The sequence below is a fragment of the Vanacampus margaritifer genome, chromosome 7, assembly GCF_051991255.1.
Source record: "Vanacampus margaritifer isolate UIUO_Vmar chromosome 7, RoL_Vmar_1.0, whole genome shotgun sequence".
NCBI lineage: Eukaryota > Metazoa > Chordata > Actinopteri > Syngnathiformes > Syngnathidae > Vanacampus > Vanacampus margaritifer.
The window spans coordinates 24,957,217-24,984,369 of record NC_135438.1 but is presented as its reverse complement, the minus strand read 5'-3'; the positions used below and the strand labels follow the sequence as shown (position 1 = coordinate 24,984,369).

Below are 27,153 nucleotides of genomic sequence, written 5' to 3'. Positions count from 1 at the left end.
TGAACAAGTTTCCAGAGGTAGTTTTGTTGATGTAGGTGCAGCTGCATCACACCTGATTCAATGAAACGATCCTGACCATTTGAATCAGGTGTGTTGGAAGAAGGAAATAACTAACCATGCACAATAGTGGCCCTCGAGGACCGGAGTTGCCCATCCCTGCATGCTATAGAATAAATTGCCAGCAGGTGTGGCAAGACAGCTCCTTCCAGCAGTTCTCCTGAGAAGAACTGTGGAGACAAGGAGAAATGAAATCAAACGCAGGCAGAAAGCGGAACATGACAGGAATGACCAAAATTAACACAATTCAAATCAGTCAAATGTTACCATAAAGAGTATTAGTGTGTGATGTGTGAATGATTGAATTATGATCATTATCTATTGACACGTCTTTATACCATTACATCATAGGATGTCTACTCTGCATACCTGCATGTCTGTGATCTAGTTGTGTGGTAATATATGAAGGACAATGTAACTGTAGTTTCCTCCTTGGCAGGTTATAATCATTATAATATCATTAATAAAATGAGAAAAACAAATAAGAATAAACTAAATTAGAAACAGACACTGAGGTTTTATACATTGTTTATTCTTACATGTATTAATCAGTCATACTCCAGCATTTTTGTAATGACACATTGTCCTTCACGTTGAGGACACTTTTTTTCTAAGTTCCTTCAGCCCAACACAATTCCAAGAGCTCATATCAGGAAGATGGACAAACTATTAATGGCAAAGAAATCAGCTTTTAAAGGAAGAAAACAAATTGAATAAAGAGTTACTTCCCTCTTTATCAAGATCTTGACAATATAATGAACACGTGTTTAGGTCATCAGAGCAAGAGATTGGACACAATTCAAAGGCTTTCTAGAAAACATTTCAATCCAAAATAATCACACTCAAACACAAACCATTTAAAAAAATTAAGTGTAAAAGGGTTTGTAGTTGCATTACAAATTCATTTGACACGCAAATAAAAGTATATCATTTACATTCCTTTTCCAAAGAAAAGACTGCTCACTTCTGTATGCATTGAAAATTGATAAATCCATTGTATAAAAAAAAGTAAACCAAAGTAACAAATAAAAAAGCACATGATGAATACACATTAAATGTACCGTACAACAAAACCTATTATGATCATGTAAGGAATATACTATTGTACATAAAAGTTGTCGCTACAGTTCACATTAAAACATAACAGGAGTAAAAACATAACAGGAGGACCCATACGGTGACTACCTTCATCATCATTATCCTCTGAGTTTCCGAATGATATCATTACTACAGAAAATAGAAAAGAAATAGAAACCGCTAATACTCTTGACTTAGAGCATGTTGGTAGTATACACAGTACACAGCTTTTCTCTCGCAACACACATGCACTCACTCGGACCATTAAGATACCAGGCAATTTACAGACCCAACATGGGGAAGTGGGCAGTGCATAATCACATGCTACTGGAAGAGAGAAGGTGATAAGTGTGCGGAATGAAAATTTCACACTATTGAATATGCTAAATTGCTGTCAGCAGAGGAAAACGCACTATGCTGCAAAAATACCTCATTGGATGAGTTTACAGTGGAGGCACAGGAAATTCAACACATACTTAAGTATTACAAATAAATTCTGGTACCCCAGAGTAATACGTTTCATTTTTTTCTTAGCTTGTCATTTGTGGGACACAAAAGACGGTTAAGGGAGAGGGCCTTGGTTTAGCTGTTTGTCATTTCATACACCCCCAAAAGAGTAAAGCAACACAGTGGCAATAATGAGAACATGGAATGTGCCTTAGAGGCTGAGTGTAGTCCAACAGAAATACCACAAGAGGGAGCAGCATGACAAAATGTTACTGACAAAAACCTACCATTTGGCCATCAATCTTGATAGTTTTTGTCGTGTTTGTGGTGAACAGACTAGCAACTGTGAAGTACCATACAAGTTAGCGTTACTCTTATCCTACACTACATTCATCAACCCTTGTCCTTCTCTCTTGCAGCCAGTTTTCCTAGTTTCCTCACCTAAAGATAGTATAGTAAATTAAGCTTTATGAACCACTTGCTATCTTTTTTTTTTTTTTAACTCCTCTCTAGCTGGTGGCCTTGGTTAAATATAAAGGCGAGTGCAATGGAAATTAATCAAATTTCCACAGAATCTTTAAATCAAGAGCACCTTCTAGAGCAGTAAAAAAAATGCAAGTGGTTCATGAAGCTTAATTTTCCCATCGCCACTCAGACATCTTTCGATCTTGGTTCCTTCTCTCCATTTTTTTCCGTTCAGACGTACCATCTTCTGCTATTTCGCTCATTAAACTTGTTTTTCTTCTTCGTTATTAGTACCATTTCACTCTCACTGGTCGACTGCAAGTACCTAGATCCTGAGTAGCTAAGAACACCTTTCTTCTGCCATTTCATCATTCCTCAAATGAGTATTTAACTATACAGTACTAGGAATGACCCTAACCCTAACCCTAACAAAATCAATAATCAATATTTTTTAAAAGTGGTTATTTGAAAAAAGAAGAAAAAAAAACACTCCAAAAATGTTTGCTGCACCCCTTCCAAATACTGCCAGACTGACTGCTTCTTGTTGTCCTCTTCTTGCTTCTGTAATCCCGTGAGGCCAATTTTTCTCCCTCCTTTCCTTCTTCTATTCCTCTTCTTCTTTCACCTCATCACTGCCACCCCTGGTTCCATATCAGATCACTTTTCTGTCAATCCATCATCTTCTGTGATGCCCTGAGCTCGCAGCTCATCCAGAACATTGTCCAGGTGTCCAGGGTCAGGGAAGCCATGACCTGTCAGGTTGGAGCCAAACTCTGTTTTGTGGTGGACCTAAAGAAGAAAGGCACAATGTATCACTGCAATCTGATATGGTCTTGAGTAGCGTATTTCAGAGATGAATGGATGACTTCAAAAGTATACCTCATTCCATATGACTGTGTCAGATTCTCCTGTAGTGCTTGAAGTACCAACTGAAAAGATCAACCTACGGTCCCACGCCACCAGGAGCAGTCTCAATACCTGGTGACAAATGTTCTTATAAGCAAAGGATGTCATGACATTACAAAACATGGAGATGAAAACTGTCAAAGTTGAGTAGATGCCTGGCCATAACTACTAAAGGAACATCAAGCTATACAACTCAATACAAGAAGCATCAAGTCAGGTCATGCACACCAAATACATCCAACCATATCTTTATTGACCTTGTTTCATGCTATGGGGCTTAATCATGATGGAACAAGTAAAAGGCCTTCCTCAAACTGTTTCGACAAATTCATGCGTGCAAGTGTCAATTCTAACACAATGAAAGTTTACCTTGCGTCCCTTGTCACTGTCTGGGAGGTAACAGTGTCTTGGGAAGCCTCTTGCTGTGAAGGGCTTCCCTGGATTCGGATGCTCTGGTCCCTGATCATACAAGAGAAGATGAAATCACATGTTGATCATTGTTGGAAATTTAAACTAACGTATGACTTGTTTTTAAATACCTGAATGCCTGGTGGTATGTTATAGATAATGCGAATGGTTTTGCAGTCGGGATGCCCCGGTAGTGAGTGAGGGATGATGTGGTACTCCATCTTCCCAGCTGGTTGGTTCCCAGTCTTTACGCCATAGATGGTTTTACAGGTGGGACACTGAAGACTAAAACCAAAGGGAGATATGTGATGATAAGTCATGCTTAAACATTTCTTGACAATAATATGTTATATGTGACTTCACTAGTCTAAACATGACATTTTGATTAATATTACGTTTGTGGAATGTGAGTTATGCAGCAAAATCCAGCCCTTTTTTTTTTTATCAGTCTCAGGCGGCGGCCATTTTGCCACTTGCTGTCGACTGAATATGACATCACAGTTGCTCAGGGCTCATGCAACGACCAATCACAGCTCACCTGTTTTATGAAGCCGAGCTGTGATAGGTTGTTACCTGAGGCCTGAGCAACTGTGATGTAATTTTCATTTGATAGCAAGTGGCAAAAATGCCGCCTTCTGACATTGATAAAAAGAGCTGGATTTTGCTGCTTAACTCATATTCCACTAACGTAGTATTAACCAGAATGCCATATTTAGAGTACTGAGGCTGCATAGAATATATTATTGTCAATAATGTTTTTTTTTTTTGGGAGGGGGGGGCTTGATTGAATTGATGTAAATGGGGAAGCGGGGAAGTATCAGTACAGAGCAACAAATGGTATATAACATTTTAAATATTCATTTGATATTGTTACTTCTGTGTATTATTTACATGCACTTTGGGCTTCTGTGCACGTGGATTGATTTGTTTGTTGAATGCAGAATGAGTCATGTCATATGTGTTACTTGAAATGTAATGTCCAAAAACTAGAAAATAAACAAATAAACAAACACACACTCGCACACAAAACTGGCAATAAGTAAGAATTATGCACTTGGACCTGCGGTGTAAATCCAGCCTGAGAGTCTATGTGCCTAACTATTAAAATAATGTACCCACCTGCCATCCTTGTTGCCATTGTTATACATGGCCACCAGACACTGGAAATGGTACTGGTGTCCACACTGTGCTAGTCGCCCGACAGATTCAGCTCTGGAAACTGGTCCCACCCCTGGACCTTTGTATCCAGAAGGACCCCCTAAAGGTTCCATACATATGGTACAGTCCTGGATGAGCAATTATGAAGAAAGAAGAAATCAAAATCTCAACCGTCCCCAATCTTTGAATAAATATGATCTGAAAGCACAGTTGCTGCTCCCACCTCATCTGGTGGACTCTTAACTTTTTGCAGGTACTTCTTAACCACATCCTCTGGAGTCTTACCTGTAGACAAAATTAAAGTACACTCAGTGAGACAGATGTTTAAGTGTTGTATTTAGTAACTTGTGTTCAATAAGACCACAATTTGATCTCTGTTGCTGTACTTTGAAGAGTAGCTTACCCTTGCGAGCCTGCTTCTTCGTGGTCTTTCTGCAGCAGTGGCCAAAGCCCGGTACTGGTTTGATGTCACTCTTACTGACCGGTGGAGGGTGTAGAACAAGTTTTGGAGGTCTTGTAAGACACACGGGCAGAGCAGCAGCACTCATCAGAATACCTGTGATTCCTGGGAAATGGAATGAATTGAGTTGGAAAAGAAGGTTTTTGATCATTTCTTATCATATAGGACCATTATCTGCTAACAAGTGTGTGGTAAGGTCTCACCTGCCAGTGCAGGGTGAACAGGACTGGATCCGTTGAGATTCTTCACAGGCACAGTGGGCACACTGCAAACAAAAGAGAAATTGTTGTTTCAGCGACTTAACATGCCTCTATCAGGCTACCTTTTCAATAATATCATCAATAACTCACTTTGAATAACAGATTACTGTCATTTTTACTCTGACCTCACAAGGACAACAAATTTTGGTCTCACAAATATAAAAAGCAAATAAAAGTATCAGTAGGGGGGGGAAAACATCCAAAATGGAACTCCAGCTACAAAATGCATCTAGCAGCACAAACGAGTCTTCTTCGTTCTGTCAGCGTCTCTCCTCTTGCTCTCTTTGCATCGCTGTGTCCGACAAAACACTGGCATGGTGTGATGGTTAGTGAGCCTATGAATAATCAAGGAGGGCTACGTGTGCGTGTTTTTCACAGCTAATCCACAGATTTTCCATCTGCTCAGAGATGGACGTCATACAGCCGCTCTCTGGGGATTACCTGCATTGTCACAAAGCCAATCATTTCTTACTGACAAATCACATATACAGACTTGGACCAAGGGTTTTGTTCTGCATAATTGGAAATACTGCATTTACATACTTATTAGCATATTACCAAAATATTCCCACTATCAGTAGTTGGCGTATCTGGTGCGTGTATGGTCTTGTTTACAGCTATTGAACTGTCAACCAAGATAGTAGTTAGAACTGAACCCATCAAATTCTGAACATGTTCAAAATCTCTCTGCAACAAATAAAACAGTTTGACAGCATAGACTGAGTTTGAGATAGTGTGCAGAGCGTCAACATTTTGCAACACTGAAGGAAGCTTGCCGAAAAAGCAACTCTAGCTAGGTGCGCGCACCCTCGCAAGCCTGCGCTGCTTAGTGAGATACGGGTTTAACGAAGAATAGTGAAGATCTGGAAATCATAAAGGAGGCACAAAGGGATGGAGATTTCAATAAAAAGTGTGCCTCGTGTGACAACCCAGAATAGTGGTGATGATCTGTTGTTTCCTGTCTACCTTTAAAAGGCTTTCTGTGTCTGTATACTAAGCTGATTTCACTTGACCCAACCTGGTGACTCATATTGGCATAAGTGAATGACTCACTGGCATGTACAGCTGAGAGAAGATATATACAGTTGTATAAAAACGTCTGGGCACCCCAGATATTTACAGAAAGTGTGCAATAATTATTTAAACAAAAGTAGGCACGTGCATAAATTTGGGCTTCTCAAAAGAAAAAGCACATCAATATTTAGTAGATCCTCCTTTTCCAAAAAGAACAGCCTCTAAACGCTTTCTATAGCTTCTAAGGGTCTGGATTCTGGATGAAGGCATTTTGGACCATTCTTCTTTACAAAATCTCCAGTTCAGTCAGGTCTGATGGTTTCTGAGCATGGACAGCCTGCTTTAAATCACACCACATATTTTCAATAATATTCAGGTCTGAGGAGTGAGATGGCAATCATGGCATTAGTTGAATTTGAGCAGTGTTTAGGGTCATTGTCGTATTGAAGTATCCAGCTTCAACTTTGTCACTGGTTCTTTTAACATTGATCTCACTGGAATCTATGAGACTTTCACCTTGAAAATTGAAGATTGCCAGTACTAGACACTCAGCCCCACAGCATAATGGAATCACCACTAAATTTGATTGTGGGTAGCTAGTGTTTGTCTTGGAATAATGTGTTATTCATCCACCATGCATACCGCCCCTTGTTATGTCAAAAATATTCAATTTTAGTTTCATCAGCACCCTTATTCAAAAATTAAGCTTACTTGTCCAAATGTGTTTTAGCATAACTCAAGCGCATCTGTTTGTCGCAAGTTCTTCTGCATTACTCTCCCATACAGCCTCTCCTTGTGCAACGTGAGCTGAATAGTTGAACAATGCATAGTGACACTATTTGCAGCAAGATCATGTTGTAGGTCTCTGGAGCTGGTCTCTGCAGCGAGTTGATTCGAGGAATCCTGCATTTTGGCATGTGCATGCATATTATTTAAAGGAGCATTGTGGACTTGGGTCACTTTTTTACTCGCGTCTATCACTGTGGCTAAAGCGTAACTGCAGCCTCTGTCTAAAGCTCGTACATGGCGCACTCCAGCCCCTCAAATCCCCCACTCAAAAAACTGTGGCGTGTTTGGGGCGAACACTCCACACTGAATGGAAGATACAAGCTGAGAGGCGCAGTCTTTAAAAAAAAAAAAGTCAGGTCTCTTTGTACTCATCTGGGCATTAATGACTACGTTTACATTCGGTCAATATTCGGGTTAAGGTCTTTCTGAAAAAATCGAGGTAACACGTTTACATGGCCATTTGTGTTTGATTGGAATATCCCGTTCGAACCGCGATGCATTAACAACGTATTTACATAAATAACGGCATTTCCGCTTTTAACTTACTGCATCCTTTTTTTTTTTTGACAATTGTATGTGGGTGAGTACGTGTATGTGCATGTGCGTGTGTGTGTGTATTCATTAATTCACCTAAAACCTATTAAAAAATCCCATACTGTTCCAGCCAGAGTCGTGAGGCCGTCAGGAGACCCGAGGAAGGACCAAAGAAAAAAAAGGAAAGTGAAATCCAGCACCGACCAGACACCACCCACCACCCACCGGGCCACCAACCAGAATCCTTCACCAACCCCAGAAACATCTAAATTCCAACAAATCAGGGAGACCTCAAGAGACCAAAGGAGAGACTTACTGCATTCAATAAAATACATATTTATGTCACTCACCACGCTAAATTAAGTACAGTAGTCGGTTTCCTTCTCGCTCCAATGTGGTTCTTTGCTGAGAGCGACATGTTGGTTTACACCGGGCTTGAGTATTTCCGGTGGGTTACACGCCAGAAGGACCGACTTATATACTTGTATATATGCGTGTATATAGACACAAACTGTGGTGTTTTCGCCGTAGCGACACAAAATAATGTGAAAACGCCACAGAGAAATCAATATATTTCAAGGAAGCAAGGCTCCTTTAGCGAGTGAGATAGAGCTGCGCATACAAGTCATTACTACAAAGATCAAGATTCCTTGCAAATAAAATAGCAAAGAAGAAGAAGAAGAAAATAGAGAGCATGCGTACAGCGCAAAACAATGTGCCGTTCAATCAAGGTATTCTGAATGTGTTTATATGCGCAAGAATTCAGGTTATAAAAGGGGTAACCCAGGGGTCTTCCGAATAAGAGCATATTCGGGTTATTGCGCGTTTACATAGCCTTACAAAACCCGAATATTGCCAATATTCGGGTTTTAAAAGTGTTATTGCCTACATGTTCACGTAGTCAGTGAAGCATGAATGACTTAGAAAAGCTTTGATATTACCTTTTTGAACTGCACTATGTAACTTTAACACAACATATTAAATTGTGTGCCAGAGTGTCCCATACACTTCAATTACAGCATCAAGGTGGCATGGCATGGATAAGCCTTTGGCACAGTTCAGGTGTTATTGTCGCCCACGATGCTTTGATATCGGTCTTTAGATCGTCTGCGTATCATAGATTCTGTTCCCCCGTCTTCGTCTTGACAATACAGTGGTCCCTCGCTACTTTGCGATTCATTCATTGCGGATTAACTCTATTGCGAATTTTTATGTGGGGTTCATAACTCACACATTGCCGAGTTTACATCGAAGACTGTACATCAACATTTTACGGGTTTTGACATTAATCAGATCAGCCTCGTTACAGCCGTGAAACACGCTGACATTCAACAAGCTGAGTTCATTCGTCATTTACCACAGTCGTGATTGTTTTAACACTTTTATTGAAGCAAGACCTTGAGAAAAACAAGTTCCAAGTACTTTAAAACAAGTTCTGCTCTTGCAGAAAAACTCATGTCAGGACGCCACCATTTACATGGGGAGAAACGATGACGTAACAATGCATTTACGTCAAGACAGCGCATGTGCATGCCGCACGCAGCCTCGCCGTTCCGATTAATTGTGTCTATGTAAACATGACTAGTGACAGAGGAGCCTGGCAGGAGAAGCTACAAACGTTTCAAGGAAATGAAGTCTACTCATGCTAACTTCGCGTCATTGACTTTTGTGACAACTCAAGCGTCTCTGTGGCTAAATTATCAGCACACTTTTTTTCAAGTGGGATGAAATTAAACTCAAATATCAACGCCATCATTCTTAATTTAAGTGATTGGTCAATCCAACACCTCCAACCCGCCATACTGGCTCAAAAAGTGTGGATCTTTGCGTTGCCATGTTTACCTCTGCTTGCGTATTTCCAGTGGGTGCGCGCCAGACACACGGACTTACAGAAAATAACGTGAAAACGATGCAGAGAAATCAATGTATTCAAGTTAGGCTCGCTTAGTGAGGGGCAAAGGAAGATGGCCGTCATGCATACAAGTGGTTCCTGTATTAAAAAGACCAAGATTTTTTGCGGATAAAGCATGCACAGAACACAAACCAATGCCTCGTTCAATCGAGGTACCCCGAACGTGTTTATATTGTATTCGGGTTAAAAAATTGGTATCTAATTTATAAAAACACAAATTTGGGTTTTGCATGTGTTTACATGGCCTGTCAAAACCCGAATGTTGCCAATATTCGGGTTTTGAAAGGCTTGTAAACGTCAAGAGCTGGACACTTAATCCTGACTTCACGTCAATAACGACGCCCACCTTTCGGTGAGTGCAAAATGACGCGAAACCTCGTAAAAATATATGGACTGAGCACCAGCTGAAGCATCGTCGAACAGGGTGAGTACAGACGGTCCCTCTCATTTTGTGTATTTTTGCGAGGCGTCGCGTCATAAAGCGTTGCAGATGGGCATCGTCATTGATGGGATTTGACGATTATTGGAATTGCTCAGCTCTGGTAAACATAGTCAATGTGTTCAAAAAGCACCAGACTACCTGATCGAATGATCAATGGCGAAGAGATCTATTTGTTCGAAGATGAACCAAAGGCCAATCAAAAGCTGCAATGTGACATGAAGAAGAACAAGGTCTTAACATTTTGACATCAGAGGCCATCAAAACGTTTACAACCCTAATGTGATGATACACAACCAGAAAGATTACGTAGTTGATAACGCACATAAAAAAAATACAGTGGGCCTACAGACCAAAGTAAATACAAAAAAATAACAATTAACCTGTCTCATGCATTTGCTAAAAGGAAAACAGTAAGCAACAATGACTGAAAAGCACTACAGAAAAAAACATCCCATTCTTGTTGTGGGGGGGTTGAGACTGAAAGGAGCTCGAGTCTCTTGACCCTTAGTCAAAACACACGTACTCCCTCCTCAGCTTTGTCTCTCACACTCCCACAATCCCTGTGCCCTACACTCTTTTTTTACTGCCTAAGGCCCAGATGGACATCAGCTTTACTGATTCAGATGCCAGACAATTACTCTCTCTCTCTCTCTCTCCCTTTCCCTCTCTCTCCCCCCCTCCCCCTCTCTAACATATTCACGAGCTTAAAATCCAACTTTCATACTTTGTCTTTGGCTAAAAATATATATCAGTTTGAACAAATACATGTAATTAGTCTGATGTTTCATTTGAGAACTTAATTTTCCACTGTAAGGTACAACAGAGCGTGCTGTATGGCATTTGTTTGTAGATCTTGCTGTTACGTGAGAAATAATATTCAATTTAGAGGATTTCTTTTATTTGCAAGACAAATAAAGTAATATCCATCCATTTTCTATTCCGTCTCTCCTGGAATGGTTTCCAACCAAAGACAATCATTCACACCATCACCAAGTGGGGATTGAACCAACATGCTTACACATATAAGTCAGGCGAGTGAACATTACACTAAGCGACTCAAAATTAAATAGTAAATGGTAAAGTAGAGCAACTGTCAATTAGCTAACTAGTGTTAAAATGAAATAATTAAAATGAAAACATTTCTTAGAGGTGACGTATGGAGCCAGTCGGTATGCATCAGAGACCCAACAATATAGTTCTTTCTCACACTCATGACTTTTGTCTGCTTCCTAGAATGTTGAACTGCAGTGGAAGCACACATTCCTCACTTCATCTCCTGTGAGGACTGTCAATATTTACGTTTACCATAGGAGAGGGCAATGTGGCCATGAGCGCAAGAAATGGTGCGTGAATGTAACCTCTCACTGCCCTGATGTGTGTCATCATGTGTTAAGTCTTAGACTGTTTGCTGACTCATTTCTTTGTTTTAAACCTCTCACCCCATCAACCTGTCAGCCGTGGTCTTGGGTGCTGTCTGGGGTAAGTCTGAGATGCACACACACAGACACACATGGCTTCATATGTATATTCATGCTCCTTTGCAGAGTTTTGAGGGGGGTATAGACAATGGTGTCTACCCCATATCCACACAAAAGATATCCTCATTATGATAATTCACAGAACACAGCACAGCCATTCCACCACATGACCCCCACTACATGCGTGTTACCAAGGCTGAAAAGCCTACTGTTCAATTAATGATTCTTCAGCTCTAGAATCAAACCCAACGTTTAAATGCTAAAAGCAGAAAAATAGACATGCAACTATGTCAGTGGATGGCAGCAGATAAGAAAAAAATAATAATTTGTGGGACAAAACAGAAAGTGGGGGATGGAAGAGGGGAAAAGTAGCAGAGACTCAGCATTGTGCTGCTAATGTGGCCCAGGCAAGTGGAATCCAACAAAGGTTACTGTGGAGACCAACAATGAGGCTCTGAGGGGCCCAGACTGCTGGGAAGTGAAGGGACAAGAGGAGGGAGATGAGCCACAGGGTAAAGAAAGCAAGAGAAAAATCTCAAGGGCAGGAGGACAACAAAAAACAAACTTACATTTCAAAACCATCTGACCTTGTTTTAAGGTTAAAAGTCATTATTAACAGAACACCATTCTGTCATTATAAAGAAAATATTCCTTCCTTTAATAATCAACACTGCGGCTGTATTCACCGTTGTACACTGTGCTTGGTGCACACATTCGGCTCAGTTATCTTAGTGTTCAACACTTGGGATTTTTATCGTATACCAAAGCCAGTCCCGGATATGTGACATATTGTATGGCATGTAACACTCAGTCACACAGACAAAAGTTGCAAAGAGCAACGCTTCAGATGCATTCGCTGATTTTTACAGTTAAATTTGTGTTCCGTGCTTTTGCTGTTATTTTAATGCTGGCTGGCTTGTGTTTTAGGTCTGAGCAACACTCGCATTTGAGGTCAAGTGAAATCAAATCACAGATAAGCGAAGGAAAAACTTATTATCGGTTGTTTTTATATAGTAGTGTCACCTTGTTTTTTTTCTTATCTAAAAAAAAGACTGTTCAATTCTCTTCACATGCGGCCTCCAAATCAGTTCTTCTTCTACTGTCTAGTTGTGCTCATATTTGACTGTCTACTTTTTGCTAAGGGATTCTCAGCTTATCCCTAGATTCCCTACTGCTGGAGCAATTAACAAACTCAGGAGTGATTCCAACTTGGATTTGATTTGACTGGAATCGTTGTTTTGATGACTGGGAACTTGACAAAAACGAAAGACTTAAGACCTGATTTGAAATTTGAAGTTAAAAACTCGGGGCTCTTTTTTCATGCCCAGCACAAGTCTAGCGCAAGGAACTGTGTAACTATGTGCATTTGTGACATTTCTATCTTTTGGTTGGTATTATGTCAGAGACACCTAGGTAGAAATATACAGCTTGCACCGTTGTGGTTGCGGGTGTGAACACAGCAGACTAGCTTTGCAGCCAATGGAAGCGATTCCTCTCATTCACTTCAAATTAAGCTTTAATGTGAAAAAGATAAAAATAAAAACGTAACTACACAGAAGTAACGCTTTCTTAAAGGGTTAAATAACACAGTTTAAAGATGCTAAATATGAAACAATCATTGAAACCTACCGTAATATATAATGGATGCAATTAACTTATTCACTCTCAGCCATTTTCACTGAAGCAACCCCAGTCCCAAGTCCCAGCTGTTTTACTGGATTTTGACTGATTTTTCAAGACCCACAGAATGTTGTGTTCTGTCGCTATAAAAACATGGAACCTATCAAAAGAAAGATTAGAGTCTCTTCTTTCATCGGGGAAAAAAGTATATTTGTATCTGTTTTGCAGCAATTAGCATTAGAATATGGCCAAGTTTCATCATTATTCACAAATCTGTTCAAAACTAGCAAACAAGAGCTTTTTTGCAACATGGCCCTGGTTGATCTCTTATACTGTGCTGCTCCTGCTGGCCGTTTTTGTAATAACTACCATTGCTTTAAGTGTTTTCTTCAGTTTGGAGGCTGCATCAAAGCCTTCTGTATGCTCTAGCATAAAAAACACATATGAAACGTATAAATAAATGTTTTAGGGCCATGGGAATATTTAAAATAGAGCGTTTTTATACATTTTTGGGAGCAAATGAGTTAAATATGACTTGAGTTGAAATGTACATGTTTCCTTCACTTACCCCGACGCTATTAGTGCTCTTGACTGGGCCATGGCAATCCTTTGCAATGCTGGTCTACTCAGCCCAGCTAAGCTCGATCTTTGTGGTAGCGGGGCATGGCAAACGTTGGATGCGGAAGATGCAGCACGTTGTGGCTTCATTACCGCTGGAGATGGAGATGGCACAGGGGACGGAGGTGTGGTCACGATACTAGCCGGAGTAATTAATGTGGCAGTTGGCACTGATTCGTTGGCTGAAGATGAGGACTGTTCGGCTGGAACGGACGGAAGATTCACAGTGATGTTCACTGATGGAGGCTGAGGTGGCGGGAGTGATGGAGGAGGAGGCCTGGAAGATGAGGATATACCGAGAGTGGAGGTCCCTGTGGTGAGTGCTGCTAGGGACTGAGCAAAGAGCTGGGCATTCCTTCTTGGAGATGCAGTGTTTTTAGAGATGGCAAGGCCATGAGGCAGTGTCTGATAGGTGTTACAGTTGGACTTCAGGTGCTGTCCTCTCCCCAGTGTAGCTGATTTAGGTGGATTCAAAGGTTGTGAGGCGGTGGGTACTAAAGCCTTGGTCCGCTGTATGGTTAGTGACCGTCCTGCTCCTCCTGTGTTTGTTTTCACACTGAAGACAAGCATGCACTGCTGGCAGGAGCAAGGCTGGCTCAGTCCAGCAGTCAATATGCTCCCATTTGGGTAGACAGAGCTTCCAGTTCCCATGCTGGCCCCTGATACTCCAACACCGAGCAGGGCACCTGTCAGTCCTCCTCCTACACCTCCACCTCCTCCTTTTGGCATTGGAAGAGGCCCGGACACTAGCGGATAGGCCATGTCAGCACGTCGCTGAATCCTTCGACACCTCTGGCTCTGTCTATTCACCTACAAGACACCGGGGGAGAAAAAAACCCTTACCATTCTGTCAATTTATTATTATTATTTTTTAAATCTTTCTATATACATTGCAACACTCATACCTTGCTCGATTTCACTATACTTTTGTTTTAGCTTTTTTTACCGCATTAAATTACTTACATAACTTTCGTCATGAGTATATCAAATCCTCTCATTTTTGGCCCTTCAAATTTCTATTTGCAATACAATCTTTGAATTACGCATACATACATATATATATATATATATATAAATATATATATACACACACACATCTTATTCACAGGGTTTTACAGTAGTTCATTACATTTTCAAAAATAGTTCAGAAAAAGTGAGGTCAGTAGACATAAGTGGTCAGCAAAAAGCCCAGAGGGTCAAGTAAGTATCACATTTAGGACTTAAGTATGTATGTATAGATCTTTTAAACTCACGCACACAAAAAATCAATCACACCTGTGTCATGTTCTGGAAATCAATGAGGTAGCAGAAGCCGAGAGATGTCAGGTCAAGGCAGGGCTGCTGGCGGCTATGAGCATTCTCGATGGTGATAGCCACCTCGATGTCATATGGTGTCCATGAACCTGCATCATTTTCCCACTCCCACTGCCAGCCTTGTCCTGGGGCTGAGGCTGGGTCATAAAAACTCCTCCTCACTGGACGGATAGTTCCTGAGATCAAAAAAGAATTAAAAGTACATGTGAGTATTTATGCTAGTCTCAACTTGCTGTGTTTAGTAGTATAAATGAATACTTTTGTGCGCACTGCAGTAAATATTTTGGTTGCACACACACTTAGAAGATAACACAAATGTGTTTCTTGAATTCATTTAGCACTTCTCGCTCCTCAGTAGTGTTAATTTTGTTAACGCACATTTTTCACCGAACTAAAACTAGACTAGACTAAAACCCTCATTAATAAACAATAACAGAGTAAATCAGTATGCATTTACTGGACTAAAATTTATGGACATTTTAGTTCATGAACAAAAACAAGATGGTAATTATAATTTTTCAAAGCTGCAGCTAGCGTACAACACGCACAAACACTTGGGACAGACAGGAAGTGGATTCACGGTGAAAGGCAAAAAAAAGAAAGAAAAGTAAATTAAAGTTATAACGTAACATTAATCCAACGGCTATAACGTTCTAACAATAATAATCCGACCGCTAATTAATGCTGGGTAATTTACTAACTTGTAGCATGGAGCCATAGTAGCCACTTGTTGATATACTGTAATTGTGTGTCTAGTTGTTTTTCATCAAAAAGATGAGAGAACATTTTATGTGAAATAGTTTTAGATCTGAAATGTTCAACATTATCAGGTGACAAAAAAATATACATGGGTAAAATCCTTGTCCTGACTAAAACGAGACTAAAAGCATTGACAGTTTTTGTTGACTAAAACTAGACGAATAAAATTGTTTTCTTGGATAACTGAAATAAAGACTAAAATACTATATTTAGAGTCAACTAAATAAAAACGGGATGAGGTTGGCTAATGCCTTGGTCAGATTACAAGAAAATAGCCCAATATTGGCCCGACCGACGTGTCGCGGACAAACGGCGCATATCGTGAACAATTTTGATTTGTCTTGACATAGCATCGCCCATGAAGTGTGACACGTTCAACGATTAGTCACCTGTTGTCTGAGACGATTCACAACCATCACGACGAAAGTATAGCATGTCAGAATTTTTGCTTGTCTTGTCGCACAATCTGACATACCTACGTCGTCCTCCTTTTGGTTCCGTAGCATTGACCAATAGCGAGAGGGAGCGAAACGTCAATCGCACAATGACCAGCACGTTCTAGCTCCTTTATTTATATATTTTTATTTATTTATTTAATATATTTGTTTCTCCCCTGGATATCTCATGGGACTTGACCAGACAGGTGAACCCGGGGGAAAAAAATACCCCGCTGCTGCTTGAGCTCACATAGCGCACGCATTGTGCACATTTGTTGCCCTTTAATATGAGCAACACATACTCTAATAATATCAAAAGTTACATTATTTTTGATTTTATGGACGGGAGCCATTCACCTCCCAACATTGCCATCGTCAGGCAACGGCGGAGACGAGAGAGAGGAGAAACGGCGACGTGTAGAGTAGCCTACAAAAAAAATATTCTGTCGTTCTAATATATTTTTTAAAGTATGATTTGGGCATAAGAAGGGATGGGAAGATCTTTGGGACAGACATATACAGTATATTTTTATAGAAGTCGGGCCGGACTTTTCTCCCCCTCAAAGGGCGGTTAGGAGTGAATGCGCGTATCAAATGCACTGTACTAAAACAAGTCAAATACAAATAAATATTTAAGCAGTATAAATTACACAAACTATACAAACACAATATAATATTTTAGTGTTTGATAACTACTGAGCAGGGAGCGAGAGCAATACACTCATGTTTATGCAGAATGGCACGGCCGCACTTGTCCCGCGTGCTCCATTCATACAACGCAGCCTTTCCTGCCACTTTTCTTGTTCCTCCTCCCCGACAACCAGTGCCGACGTGGTGCTCTTGGCATTATAGCACACGATGGTCAGGTGGTGTCTTGTCGGATTTGGACTAGTAGTGTGACTACACGTCCGGTCCATGAAACAGAACAAATTAATCGGGTAATCTGACAGCGCGACTGCCAAAAAGCCAAAAAAGTCGCCTAGTTTAAGCTTGGCATAACTTTGTTAAAAACTAACAAGCGTGACTGAAACTTGACTAAAACTGAGACTACATTTTTAAATGCCTGATAAAATTAACACTACTCCGCAGTGTATCTTCTGCAACCTGGAAATTTGTCTCACATCACCCTACCATCAACAATCTCAACTGTCTAGGTGCACACCGTGTTCATGGAGGGACCTTCATGGTGTCTCCAAAGAGTAGCTAATGGCTATACACAAGGTACCACTAATGTAATGTATTGTCAGTGAGATACACAAATGGACATGTATCAACTAGATTGTAAGGGGAGCAGTAAATTCTTAAAAGGAACCCCGACTGTCATGACAAGTTTGCTCTATATTATTTATTTGGTTGTTACTAACATAACTATGAGATTCATTTTTCAAAACTCATTTCCAGTTTAATACATTTTTTAGAAACTTTATTTGGACGTACGCCGCCATTTTTATTGACGTCGCAACGCATTCAGTGCGTAGTGACGTAGGATGGCGGCTGGCTCTCTGCCGAGCAATGTGAAATGCCCATTAAGAAAGCAAGGTAAGTCTCCGTGGCATTCCTAAAGAAACACCATGCTATCGGGAGAGTCACCCTCTCCCGCACCATGCTCTCGTCATTCACCAGACACATTCAAGAGTTTTGATCGTCCAGTTAGGAACGCTACGGAGGCGTACCTTGCGTTCTTTATAGGCGTTTCACATTGCTCGGCAGCAAGCCAGCCGCCATTCTACGTCACTACGCACTGAATGCATTGCGACATAAATAACAATGGCGGCGAACGTCCAAATAAAGTTTCTAAAAAATGTATTAAACTGGAAATGAGTTTTGAAAAATTTATCTCATAGTTATGTCAGTAACAACCAAATAAATAATATAGAGCAAACTTGCCATTACGGTCAGGGTTCCTTTTGTTTTCATCATTTTAATGTTATTGTTTTAGTTTTAATGTGCATTTTTTCCAGCGTATTTGTTTGTGTTTTGTGTGTGTGTGTGTGTAGTATTCAATTCTGGAATGAAGAAATAATTATGTCACTGGATCAGGGTCGCAAAGTGACTAAGTCAGAAAGTGAGTGTTTGGATTCTCTTGTTTCAAATTCCACGTAAGATATTTTAGCTATTATAATAGCTGTTTGTCTGTTATTTTTAATGCCATAAACAAAGTTGACTGCATTTTTAAAATGTATTAATTAATGGCATGATGTTCACCAACATGTAACAGCTGGGAGAATGGATTCTCAGATGCTTCGTGATGCAGATGTAAATGATTTTGAATAAAGCAATCCATCCAAGTTTCTAGGAGTAGACTGAAAATGCAGTATGTCTCCCAGCTACTAATCTGGAAAACAAACAGACTAAAAGGCTTTAACTAAAAGCTACTTAAAGCTACTGTTGGGAGTTGAACTAAGTTTGTGTCATGATGCAATGTCACATACCACAGTTGTTTTGCATTTTGCATTTTTTTTGTGCTACCTCTCTTTACACACCACTTTGGCTGGGAATTTGATCATACTGCTAGATATTTCTTTCCAAGGCACAGAAATAATGTAATCGAAAACTATCAATACCCTCAGTTGTATCCCACAGTAGAAAAGCCCACAGAGACGAGAGAAAAGGTTATTGATTGAATTTGGTATACTACTGTAGTGAAATGAATAATCTGAAATAAAAGAGAACGTAAAACAATTTGAGGCAGGTGGAAAGAGACTGGCCATCTGGATTTTATTGTTCCATCTACCACTGACCCCTCCCTATATGTGCGCGCGCGCATGTGCTTGCACACACACATACACGGACCAGTAGGCAAGCACATGCTAGGGTCAGGTCACACTAATGTTTCTTCTCTCTCTAACATTAGTGACTGTGGGAAACTGCAGTATTTTTGCTGAGCTTTTGTTCACGCATTGCTCAGTAGATACTGTGACTGTCATTTTGATTTAACATTTGTGAAATAGGTTTAATATGAAGTGAACAGTTTAACATTAATATTGTACCTAAACTCTGCCATTCTACAATAAGCATTAAAAAACAGCAAACTGATCAATACAGTGGAGGATAGGGACCAGGCTGGCCCACAAATAGCCAAAATCCCCATATATGTCTATGGAAAGAGCACTGCGTTTCTTCTATGCATTGCATCACTAGAGCCGAGCACAACAGCCACCTGCCAGCAGCAGAATGGTCCTTTTCCTGGCAAGATCGGTCCCAGGGTGCGAAGGTCAGTCGGCAGAGTTACGCATTCCCGCTGCCCGCCGGGCCCTTTCTGGGTTGCTGCGCTGAAATTTAGCTCGCCCCTGACATTTATAAATCTTAACATTTCCGAGAGAACCAGAATGTTAGTCCCGGTTCCACTTGGTTCTCAATAATCGATGCCCAACCCTACATTATACTCACTTCAATGTAAATATTTTCATATTAATTACGAGTTGCACTCTCTTGCTGGCTTAAGTGCCCCTTGCAGCTATTGATGGCTACTCCAATTGTCTGATGGCAGTGGACGTGAGGACGACTTATTAAAAAATAAATGATCAAGCCGCGACTGTCACGCTCGCATGATTTTTTTATTATTAAATTTTCATATACAGAACATTTCCCAGAATAATCTAACAATGACGGTCGATCAAAGTGTTAATGCCCATATCTCACGCGCACATAGATTTTTTCTTCTGGGTTCATTCAAGGATGCAAAAAGTTGCACAGATGTTCGCAAACAGTTTTCATTGTCGACATCAAATTTTGAAAATGTTTTGTATTTTTATTTAGTTAAAAGTGATCCCAAACTTTGGGCACTTCCATGGCAATAATCTGCCAATTGACGGTCTGTGTGTGTCTGCATAAATCTCTGTGCAGTAAAGTTAGACAGTGGCCGAACATGTTTCCAGCCTCTCGTCGACGCAAATTATGTTTTTAAAATGATTAATTATAGTTTTGAAGCAGTAACTTTTGTGTGGACCAATTTTTGTGGTCAACTTAGCCATTTTCCCCCCTAACTCTATTGCCAGCTTCGTTTGCAATGTGTCAAGCACACAACACACAACACACAGCAGTGCCATGTAGCTGAACAAGCAGAGGTATCGGAAAAGCCAATGTTTACCACATACAACGTAGCAGCCATTGTCTCCCTCAATGTGCTTAGGGCTCTTTCTGTTTTATACAGTACTTTGATGCATCGCAGACACTTTCCAACTTTTTCACGATAATCTAACACTTCCTGTCTTTGGGGAGAGCTATTAGCCTCAACTTCTGCCGCTCCCCCACCCCCAGCACACCCTTCCATAGCCATAATGACCTGTGGCTTTCTGGGGGTGTGTCTCCTTCAGCTGGACCAGCTGGAGCTTCATTCTGATGAAACAACAGGAGAACAAAAAGGCGTCCACAAAACACTTCTGAAATGAACTAATAGTAAAATTCATTATTTATAACATTATAGTATGTTTACATACACTCAAGAAAACCTAACCAATGATTGCATTAATTCACCAGAAACCAGACTTTTAATACGCATTTATTAAAATTAGCGATATCTCGATCACACTACTTTGGCACCAGAGTCCGAGTCTTTGATTTTAAGTGTCTGCTGACACGGAGTTCCAATCCAATACATCAACAATGCATTGAGGGGAAAAAAAAGAGAGTGCCTCCTATTTTTATCAAATTAATATTGAAATACAGTATACATACAGAAATGTATATAGATCAATGTCTATATAGTAATCTATAGAGTGACAGTTTGTCCGTCGGATGGACCACTGTATTTTTGGCGAATGACGATTGGTGAGAACCTTACAAAATGGCGGACTAATAAACAATGGATGTGGGCTTTCGTCTGTCCGTGTAATTGTCACTCACCGGGTCAAGTACTGACGTACTTCTCACAGACCACTGATCTGTTTGTATAACTGCATAGCTAATAGGCAAAGACCTTTGAAGCCGCGAGGCCGCCATATTACCACTCCCAAGAAACGTGTCTCAGTATACGATCCTATACATTTACAGTATCAAGATTGGAGAACATTTCAGACAGCATGATTTATGAGTGTTTTAATTTCTTAAACATAAACAAGAGGACTTTGGACATTTTACAACTTGCCTTAAATACATTTATAAATTATATGCTTGCTGATGTTTACTAAAGAACTGAGCAATAAAAGAAAAAGGGGGTCTTCAAAGTAGCACATACCGTCCACTTACCACCCGGCACAATACTACCCCACGCCCTATACTAAGATCCTACGTCTAATCTGGAGTACGTATAGTATATATACACAGTAGTCTGGTCGTGAGGTGGGAGTGGTAAATTGGCCGCCCTGTGGCTTCAACGGGTTGCATTGGTTTTGCATGGGGAAAAAAGGATGGATGGATGGATGTTATTTTCAAAATGATATGTCAATGTTCAGTAGTTGGTTGGGAATCCCTTTGCCTTAATCACTGCCTTGATGCGTTGTGGCATTGTCTGGGGGTCCTGGAAGCCCAGGTTTTCTTGATGGTTGCTGTCAGCTCTTTGTTTTTGGGTCTGGTGGCCCTCATTTTGCTCTAGTACTGTATTACAAGAGAAAAAGGAGGGCCACAATACAGTATTATCAAGAGTAAAATGAGGGCCACCAGACCCAAAAACAAAAGAGTTGACAGCAGGCATCAAGAAAGCCTGGGCTTTCAGGACCCCTAGGCAAAAAACAAAACAAAAACTGAGTACAACTGATGAATTTATCCTTTAATTTAGGCCAAAGGTGTGTGCTGTATATAAGCAACATAAGTGAAGTTACTGTCAACATATTATACATATTGCGTTTTTTTGTGTGCCAATCAGTCATGGTTCATATGAACAAAAAAACAAAAACAAAAAAAAAACAAAAACAAACAACAGATGTCAAAACATGTCATGTTTGACAGAGGTGCATTTTAAATATATTTCATATACAAAACACTTCTGAGATTCCTATTACTTTATAAACACACAACACAGTCACACACAGTGAGTTGCTGTTACATCATGTGTCATGTTACAGTAATTTCTAACAAAGTAAAACTAATAGTGACATCAAGACAGTTGCTGAATAATCATTTAAACTTTTCAGGCCCGACCTCTCTGTTCTTATCGTTCCTCTCTAAATGTGCTTTAACACAAAGCTGACATTCAGTACTCTCAAATGATTTGAAGCTTTTTTTTTTAAACAGAAACAAATCCATGTTATGTTTATTGTTGGGATGTAGTTTTATTTTCATTTATTACAGACAGAAGTGAATATTATAATATCATTTTCAAGTGTGTTTAAAAAAAAATCACATAAAGAATTCAATTACTTATCGCTAGAGTTGGGCCAAAACCTCATAAGTCACAATTTGTCAATTTTTTTCAAAAATCTATTACTATTAGTCAGTCCACACACGTGGGTGTTATTTTCAGTACAAAATATTGCCCAATCTAAAGTGTTGAAAATTGATTGCTCTCTTTGACGCAACGTCAATGGTTAAACAAACATGCAGTTTTTGGGGTCTCCCGAAAAGTGATTATTTCAGAGGTACAGTCAAGGTTTCTGCCCGACACCAGCGTTATTTTAATGTTGAGCTGCATGTTTTTGCTCACTTAATGTACAGTCATTTTAATTTAATTAGAAAAATTCCAATCATTCATTTGTACTTACATGGGACATGTTTAACCTTAGTTGAGAGGCTATCTCTAAACAATGAAGGGGGCTTAGAACATCTAATTATGTCCTTTTCTCCATTCCAAAGCTATTCAGAAATTTGCCTCAAACAAATTACAGAAACTTTTTGGTCTTCAAGTGGATACCTCCAAAGCCATTGTTACAACTGAATGGAATAAAAGGGATTTCACCTAAACAACTGTCATTGGCGAGTAGAGGCCTCTTCAATGTATTTTAACGACTGTCTACTGCATCCCAAAAGAGTAAAACGATTGGTGTTTTTGGTGCATAGCCTACCTCTAAATTTGAGGATACAGGCTAGTGCTGTCCCATCTAGTCTATGCGCATGCAATTTATGAAGCCTGCCCGAATGAAAGAAGAACCAACCATCTTCTAAGACAACCGGTGTACAGTTATGATGGATTCAAAGCCCTGAGCATACACAACAATGACTATGCTTGCATTGTGGCATAAACTAACATTCACATAACATGATCGCTGTCTTACCTGTGTCTTGTCTGAATTGGTGCATGGATTGGAGATCAATGATGTACGGAGAGAGTCGACTCTCCACCTGGCCGAGGACTACGCTCCCCCAGCGAGTATCTCCACTCCGAATGGCCGCCTCGATTTGATGGGAGACGGCTGGACTGTACGGCCGCCACCGACCATGTTCGTTCAGCCATTCCCAAACCACCACAGCAGAGGCCACGAGCATGTTGTTAGTATTGGCCCTGCATAGGGATTTAAAGATGTAACTTGTAAATAACAGCAGCAGAGGGGAACAATAAGACAAGGTGATGTAGCTTACATGAATGCACTACAGAGCTAATGCCAAGAGAAAGCGAAGCATTCCTCTACAAAAAGCCAAATTCCTCGCATGGCCACAACGAGGAAAATCACAGTAACCTAATGTCGCGAAATCCTTGCTACAACGCCGTAATAGGTGAACCAGTCACGAATATTACACGGACAAAAGACAGTCTACATTGATAGCATTTTTATTTTGCTACCAATCCTTACATACACGCCGATAATATTTCTGAAGAGTCGTTGACTTATAGGGAAGGCCTTTAAACATCTTGAGGTAATCAGTCCTGCATATAGATAGAAGGGCTGTGTTGATGCGGGAAAACCATGAAAGGCAACGTTTTGGCTGTTTTTCGTGTACAATGAAGTACGTACTACATCGTTAAAACCCGATAGGGTGTATGTGACGGCTGCTAGAGTGTGGTTTTTTTCCCTGCTGTTTGGGCGTAGTAGCTTCCCACTAAAACGCAGACTAGTAGTAACAACTCTCCTTCTCGGGTGCAACCCGGATCCGCGAACAGGTTCCATAGGCCCGGGGACTCCAGTCGTACCCTACCTACCAAGATGCAACGTTTGCACTGGTAAATAACTGTAACGTACAAATTGGACACATTGCAACGTTGCGTTTTCTATAAAACCGTGTGTTTTAAACGTACTATATTTTAACACGCGATAAATGTATATGGCAAGCACAAGTAAATCTTAATGATCTAAGCCATCTAGTTCCACTCACCTGCTGATGTGATCTCCTGGGTCCACCATCCAAAATTCTGAAACAATCCTGTATCGACGCACACTTTTTCATGAGGCAACTCCGCTCATGTACCCTGCCGCTTCCACCATTACTCCCTTCGCTTCCACAAGGGCTCGAACAAAGGCGAACACGTCCCTTTTTGTGCAAACAAAATTGGAGTCCAACGGGAGTAACATCCGATAGAGATCCAGTAGAAAAACAGATCAGTCATTATGAAATGAAATCCCTCAAGTCCTTCATGCTTCCGCGTCCAACATCTCTGCACTATTATGGGAAACCCCAACTGTGCGAACAGGTTTGCACAACACTGGCCTGCTTTCACGCTTTCCCCGCCTGCCTCCAATCAGCATCTCGCATACAATTCAAAGCCAAAAAACGAATATAAAGTCTTTCATCAGTCGTCATGGCTTGGTCCATTATGTTTACCCAATGCTTGCATTTTAGCGTCTGTATGACAACGCCACAACACAAATCATTTTGTTCTTTAGTTTAAAGACAACAGGCTGATGTCAAAGGTATGGAAAGTCGACGTTTGCCACCACCTGGTGGAAACTACGGTATTTCCCTTCCCATGTTAAAGTAAAGAGGAAGCTTGGATCAATGATTTGAAATCACGTTTTGATGTAGTGTACACAGTTGCGTATTTTTTTTTTAAATATGTGTGCCATCAAAATTTAATACGTATCACAGTGTATAGATATTTTAATTATATAATTGCTAGCGACAAGCGTCGTGGGCTCCATAGCTCAGGGGTTAGAGCACTGGTCTTGTAAACCAGGGGTCGCGAGTTCAAATCTCGCTGGGGCCTAGTTACTTTTCTTTTCTTTTCTTTCTTTTCCTTTTGCTCGCTGTTTGTATGTAAGTATCTGAAATTATTTTATGTTTTAAGTGTGGCCAAAATGTATAGTCGGTTAATAATACGTCTGCGTTTAAAATTTGTTGAATTTGCAGCGTGTCTGTTCTCGTACATACAAAATAAACCACTACTACAATAGTGCCGTATTATTTATTACTTTAATAGGAATACATTTTTTTCGTTTTTGACAATAGAATATGCTAAAACTATTTTAAATGGCTATTCAACATTTACTCTCGAAGCCCGGATAGCTCAGTCGGTAGAGCATCAGACTTTTAATCTGAGGGTCCAGGGTTCAAGTCCCTGTTCGGGCGTCTACTTTTGATTCGTGTAAAACTAAAATTATTCTTACCTTTTATTTGAGAGGTTTTCACTACAAGAGTCTTTGCCGTACTTCGAAAACCACAAAATATATTATACACAGGTCAACAAAATACCAGTTTTAGGCTAACTTTGCATTCAACTGAACACGGAATATAAATCTATCATGTCCCTCGGTTTTTTAATACCGCATTTCGACACCTCACTTTCACTGAACAATGTAAAAACTAAAGTATTCGAAGAAAGGCAAGTACACCGCACGTACTTCCACTGACGTAGAACCACTGATCTGTATATGATTGGATAGCCCATAGGACAAGACTTTTGAAGCCGCGAGCCCGCCATATTACTACTCCCACGATCCATACATTTACAGAATTGAAATTGGAGAACATTTGAGACAGTATTTAATAGAAACGGCATGATTTATGAGGTTTTACATTTGTTAAATAAACAAAAGGACTTCAGACAGGTATTTTACAACTTGCCTTAAATACATGTATAAATTATATGCTTAATGATGTTTAAAAGAGGAAACTTGTATATTTTTAATTAAAGAATTATAGCTGTAATTCAACAAAAGGCGCCTCTGCCAAACCTAATACTGGGGTCTTCAAAGCAGAAAAAATAGTGACCATCCAGCCACAAACCCCCCAACCTCTGGCCCCCGGTTTAGAGCCAAAGAGTATGTATAGTATTAGTAGTATTAGTAGTTATATAGTAGTGTAGTCTGCTTGCGATAAGGGATGTGTCAAGGTACGATCTGTGACGCGCATGCGCAGAATTTCGGCCATCTTGGATTGCTTACTACGGCAACCACACTAAAACCAATTACCATTAAATGCCTGCTCATTCGTAAAAACATGATACAACATGAACAAAGCTTAGATTCTTGATGCATTTTAAAGTAACTAAGTAACTTTTCATCCCATACGTTTTAAAGATGAACATTTTACTTTGACCCCATTACATTTCCAGTGAGTCTGCATTGTCATACTTTACAGTAAGTCTGCGGTGTGTGTGTGTGTGTGTGTGCGTGTGTTTTAAAAGCCCCCCCTCACCCAGCCTCAACCATGATATTGGCCACACATTGTTCTTTTTTTCTTCTTTTTTTCTGGAGAGCTCAGTATTGTTCATTCGGTAATTTTACCCACACACACACACAACTGTGTGTGGTGCATTAAAATTGGAGGGGAGTTGTAGGGCGAAGACGGTGTCCTCCCCCCGCCCCCCCAAAAGTGTGTTATGTGCCCTATATGTCTATAAAAGTGTATTGTGCAAAACTAGTGCAGTGAGTTAAGAGGAGCGACCAGCGCCCCCCCCCCCCCCCACCAAACCCCCACCGACCCCACCGGGACCCCGGCGGGCATATGGGACCAGCCCGGCGTCCACCGGAGCGGGGCGGGCACAACACCAACCCACCCGCCCTCCCGGCCCCCGGAGCGCCGAGACCCAGGCCACACATTGTTCTAAAGACAATAAAAATAAACCGTACCCACATCACAGCAAACTATAATTACAACATGTGTCAAAATCTTGCATGGGTTTTCTCCGGGTACTCCGGTTTCCTCCCACATTCCAAAGACATGCATAGCAGGTTAATTGAACACTCCAAA

At 40.5% G+C, this 27,153-nt stretch overlaps 1 protein-coding gene and 2 non-coding genes across 3 annotated transcripts; 2 read left to right on the top strand and 1 right to left on the bottom strand.

Moving 5' to 3' along the window:
• Positions 1-568: 568 nt before the first annotated feature.
• Positions 569-25,165, bottom strand: LOC144055136 (E3 ubiquitin-protein ligase DTX4-like). The gene is made up of 12 exons (XM_077570858.1): positions 24,340-25,165; positions 23,304-23,530; positions 14,921-15,135; positions 13,596-14,455; positions 5,182-5,243; positions 4,922-5,083; positions 4,742-4,803; positions 4,480-4,646; positions 3,492-3,645; positions 3,322-3,411; positions 2,926-3,024; positions 569-2,835 (listed from the first exon to the last, which is right to left on the bottom strand). The coding sequence occupies exons 1-12, from the start codon at positions 24,366-24,368 to the stop codon at positions 2,704-2,706; spliced, it is 2,259 nt and encodes a 752-aa protein (XP_077426984.1). The 5' UTR covers positions 24,369-25,165; the 3' UTR covers positions 569-2,703.
• Positions 25,096-25,168, top strand: trnat-ugu (transfer RNA threonine (anticodon UGU)). Its single transcript has one exon. It is a non-coding gene; the product is annotated as a tRNA-Thr (tRNA).
• A 289-nt stretch (positions 25,169-25,457) lies between these two features.
• Positions 25,458-25,530, top strand: trnak-uuu (transfer RNA lysine (anticodon UUU)). Its single transcript has one exon. It is a non-coding gene; the product is annotated as a tRNA-Lys (tRNA).
• The last annotated feature ends 1,623 nt before the right edge of the window (positions 25,531-27,153 follow it).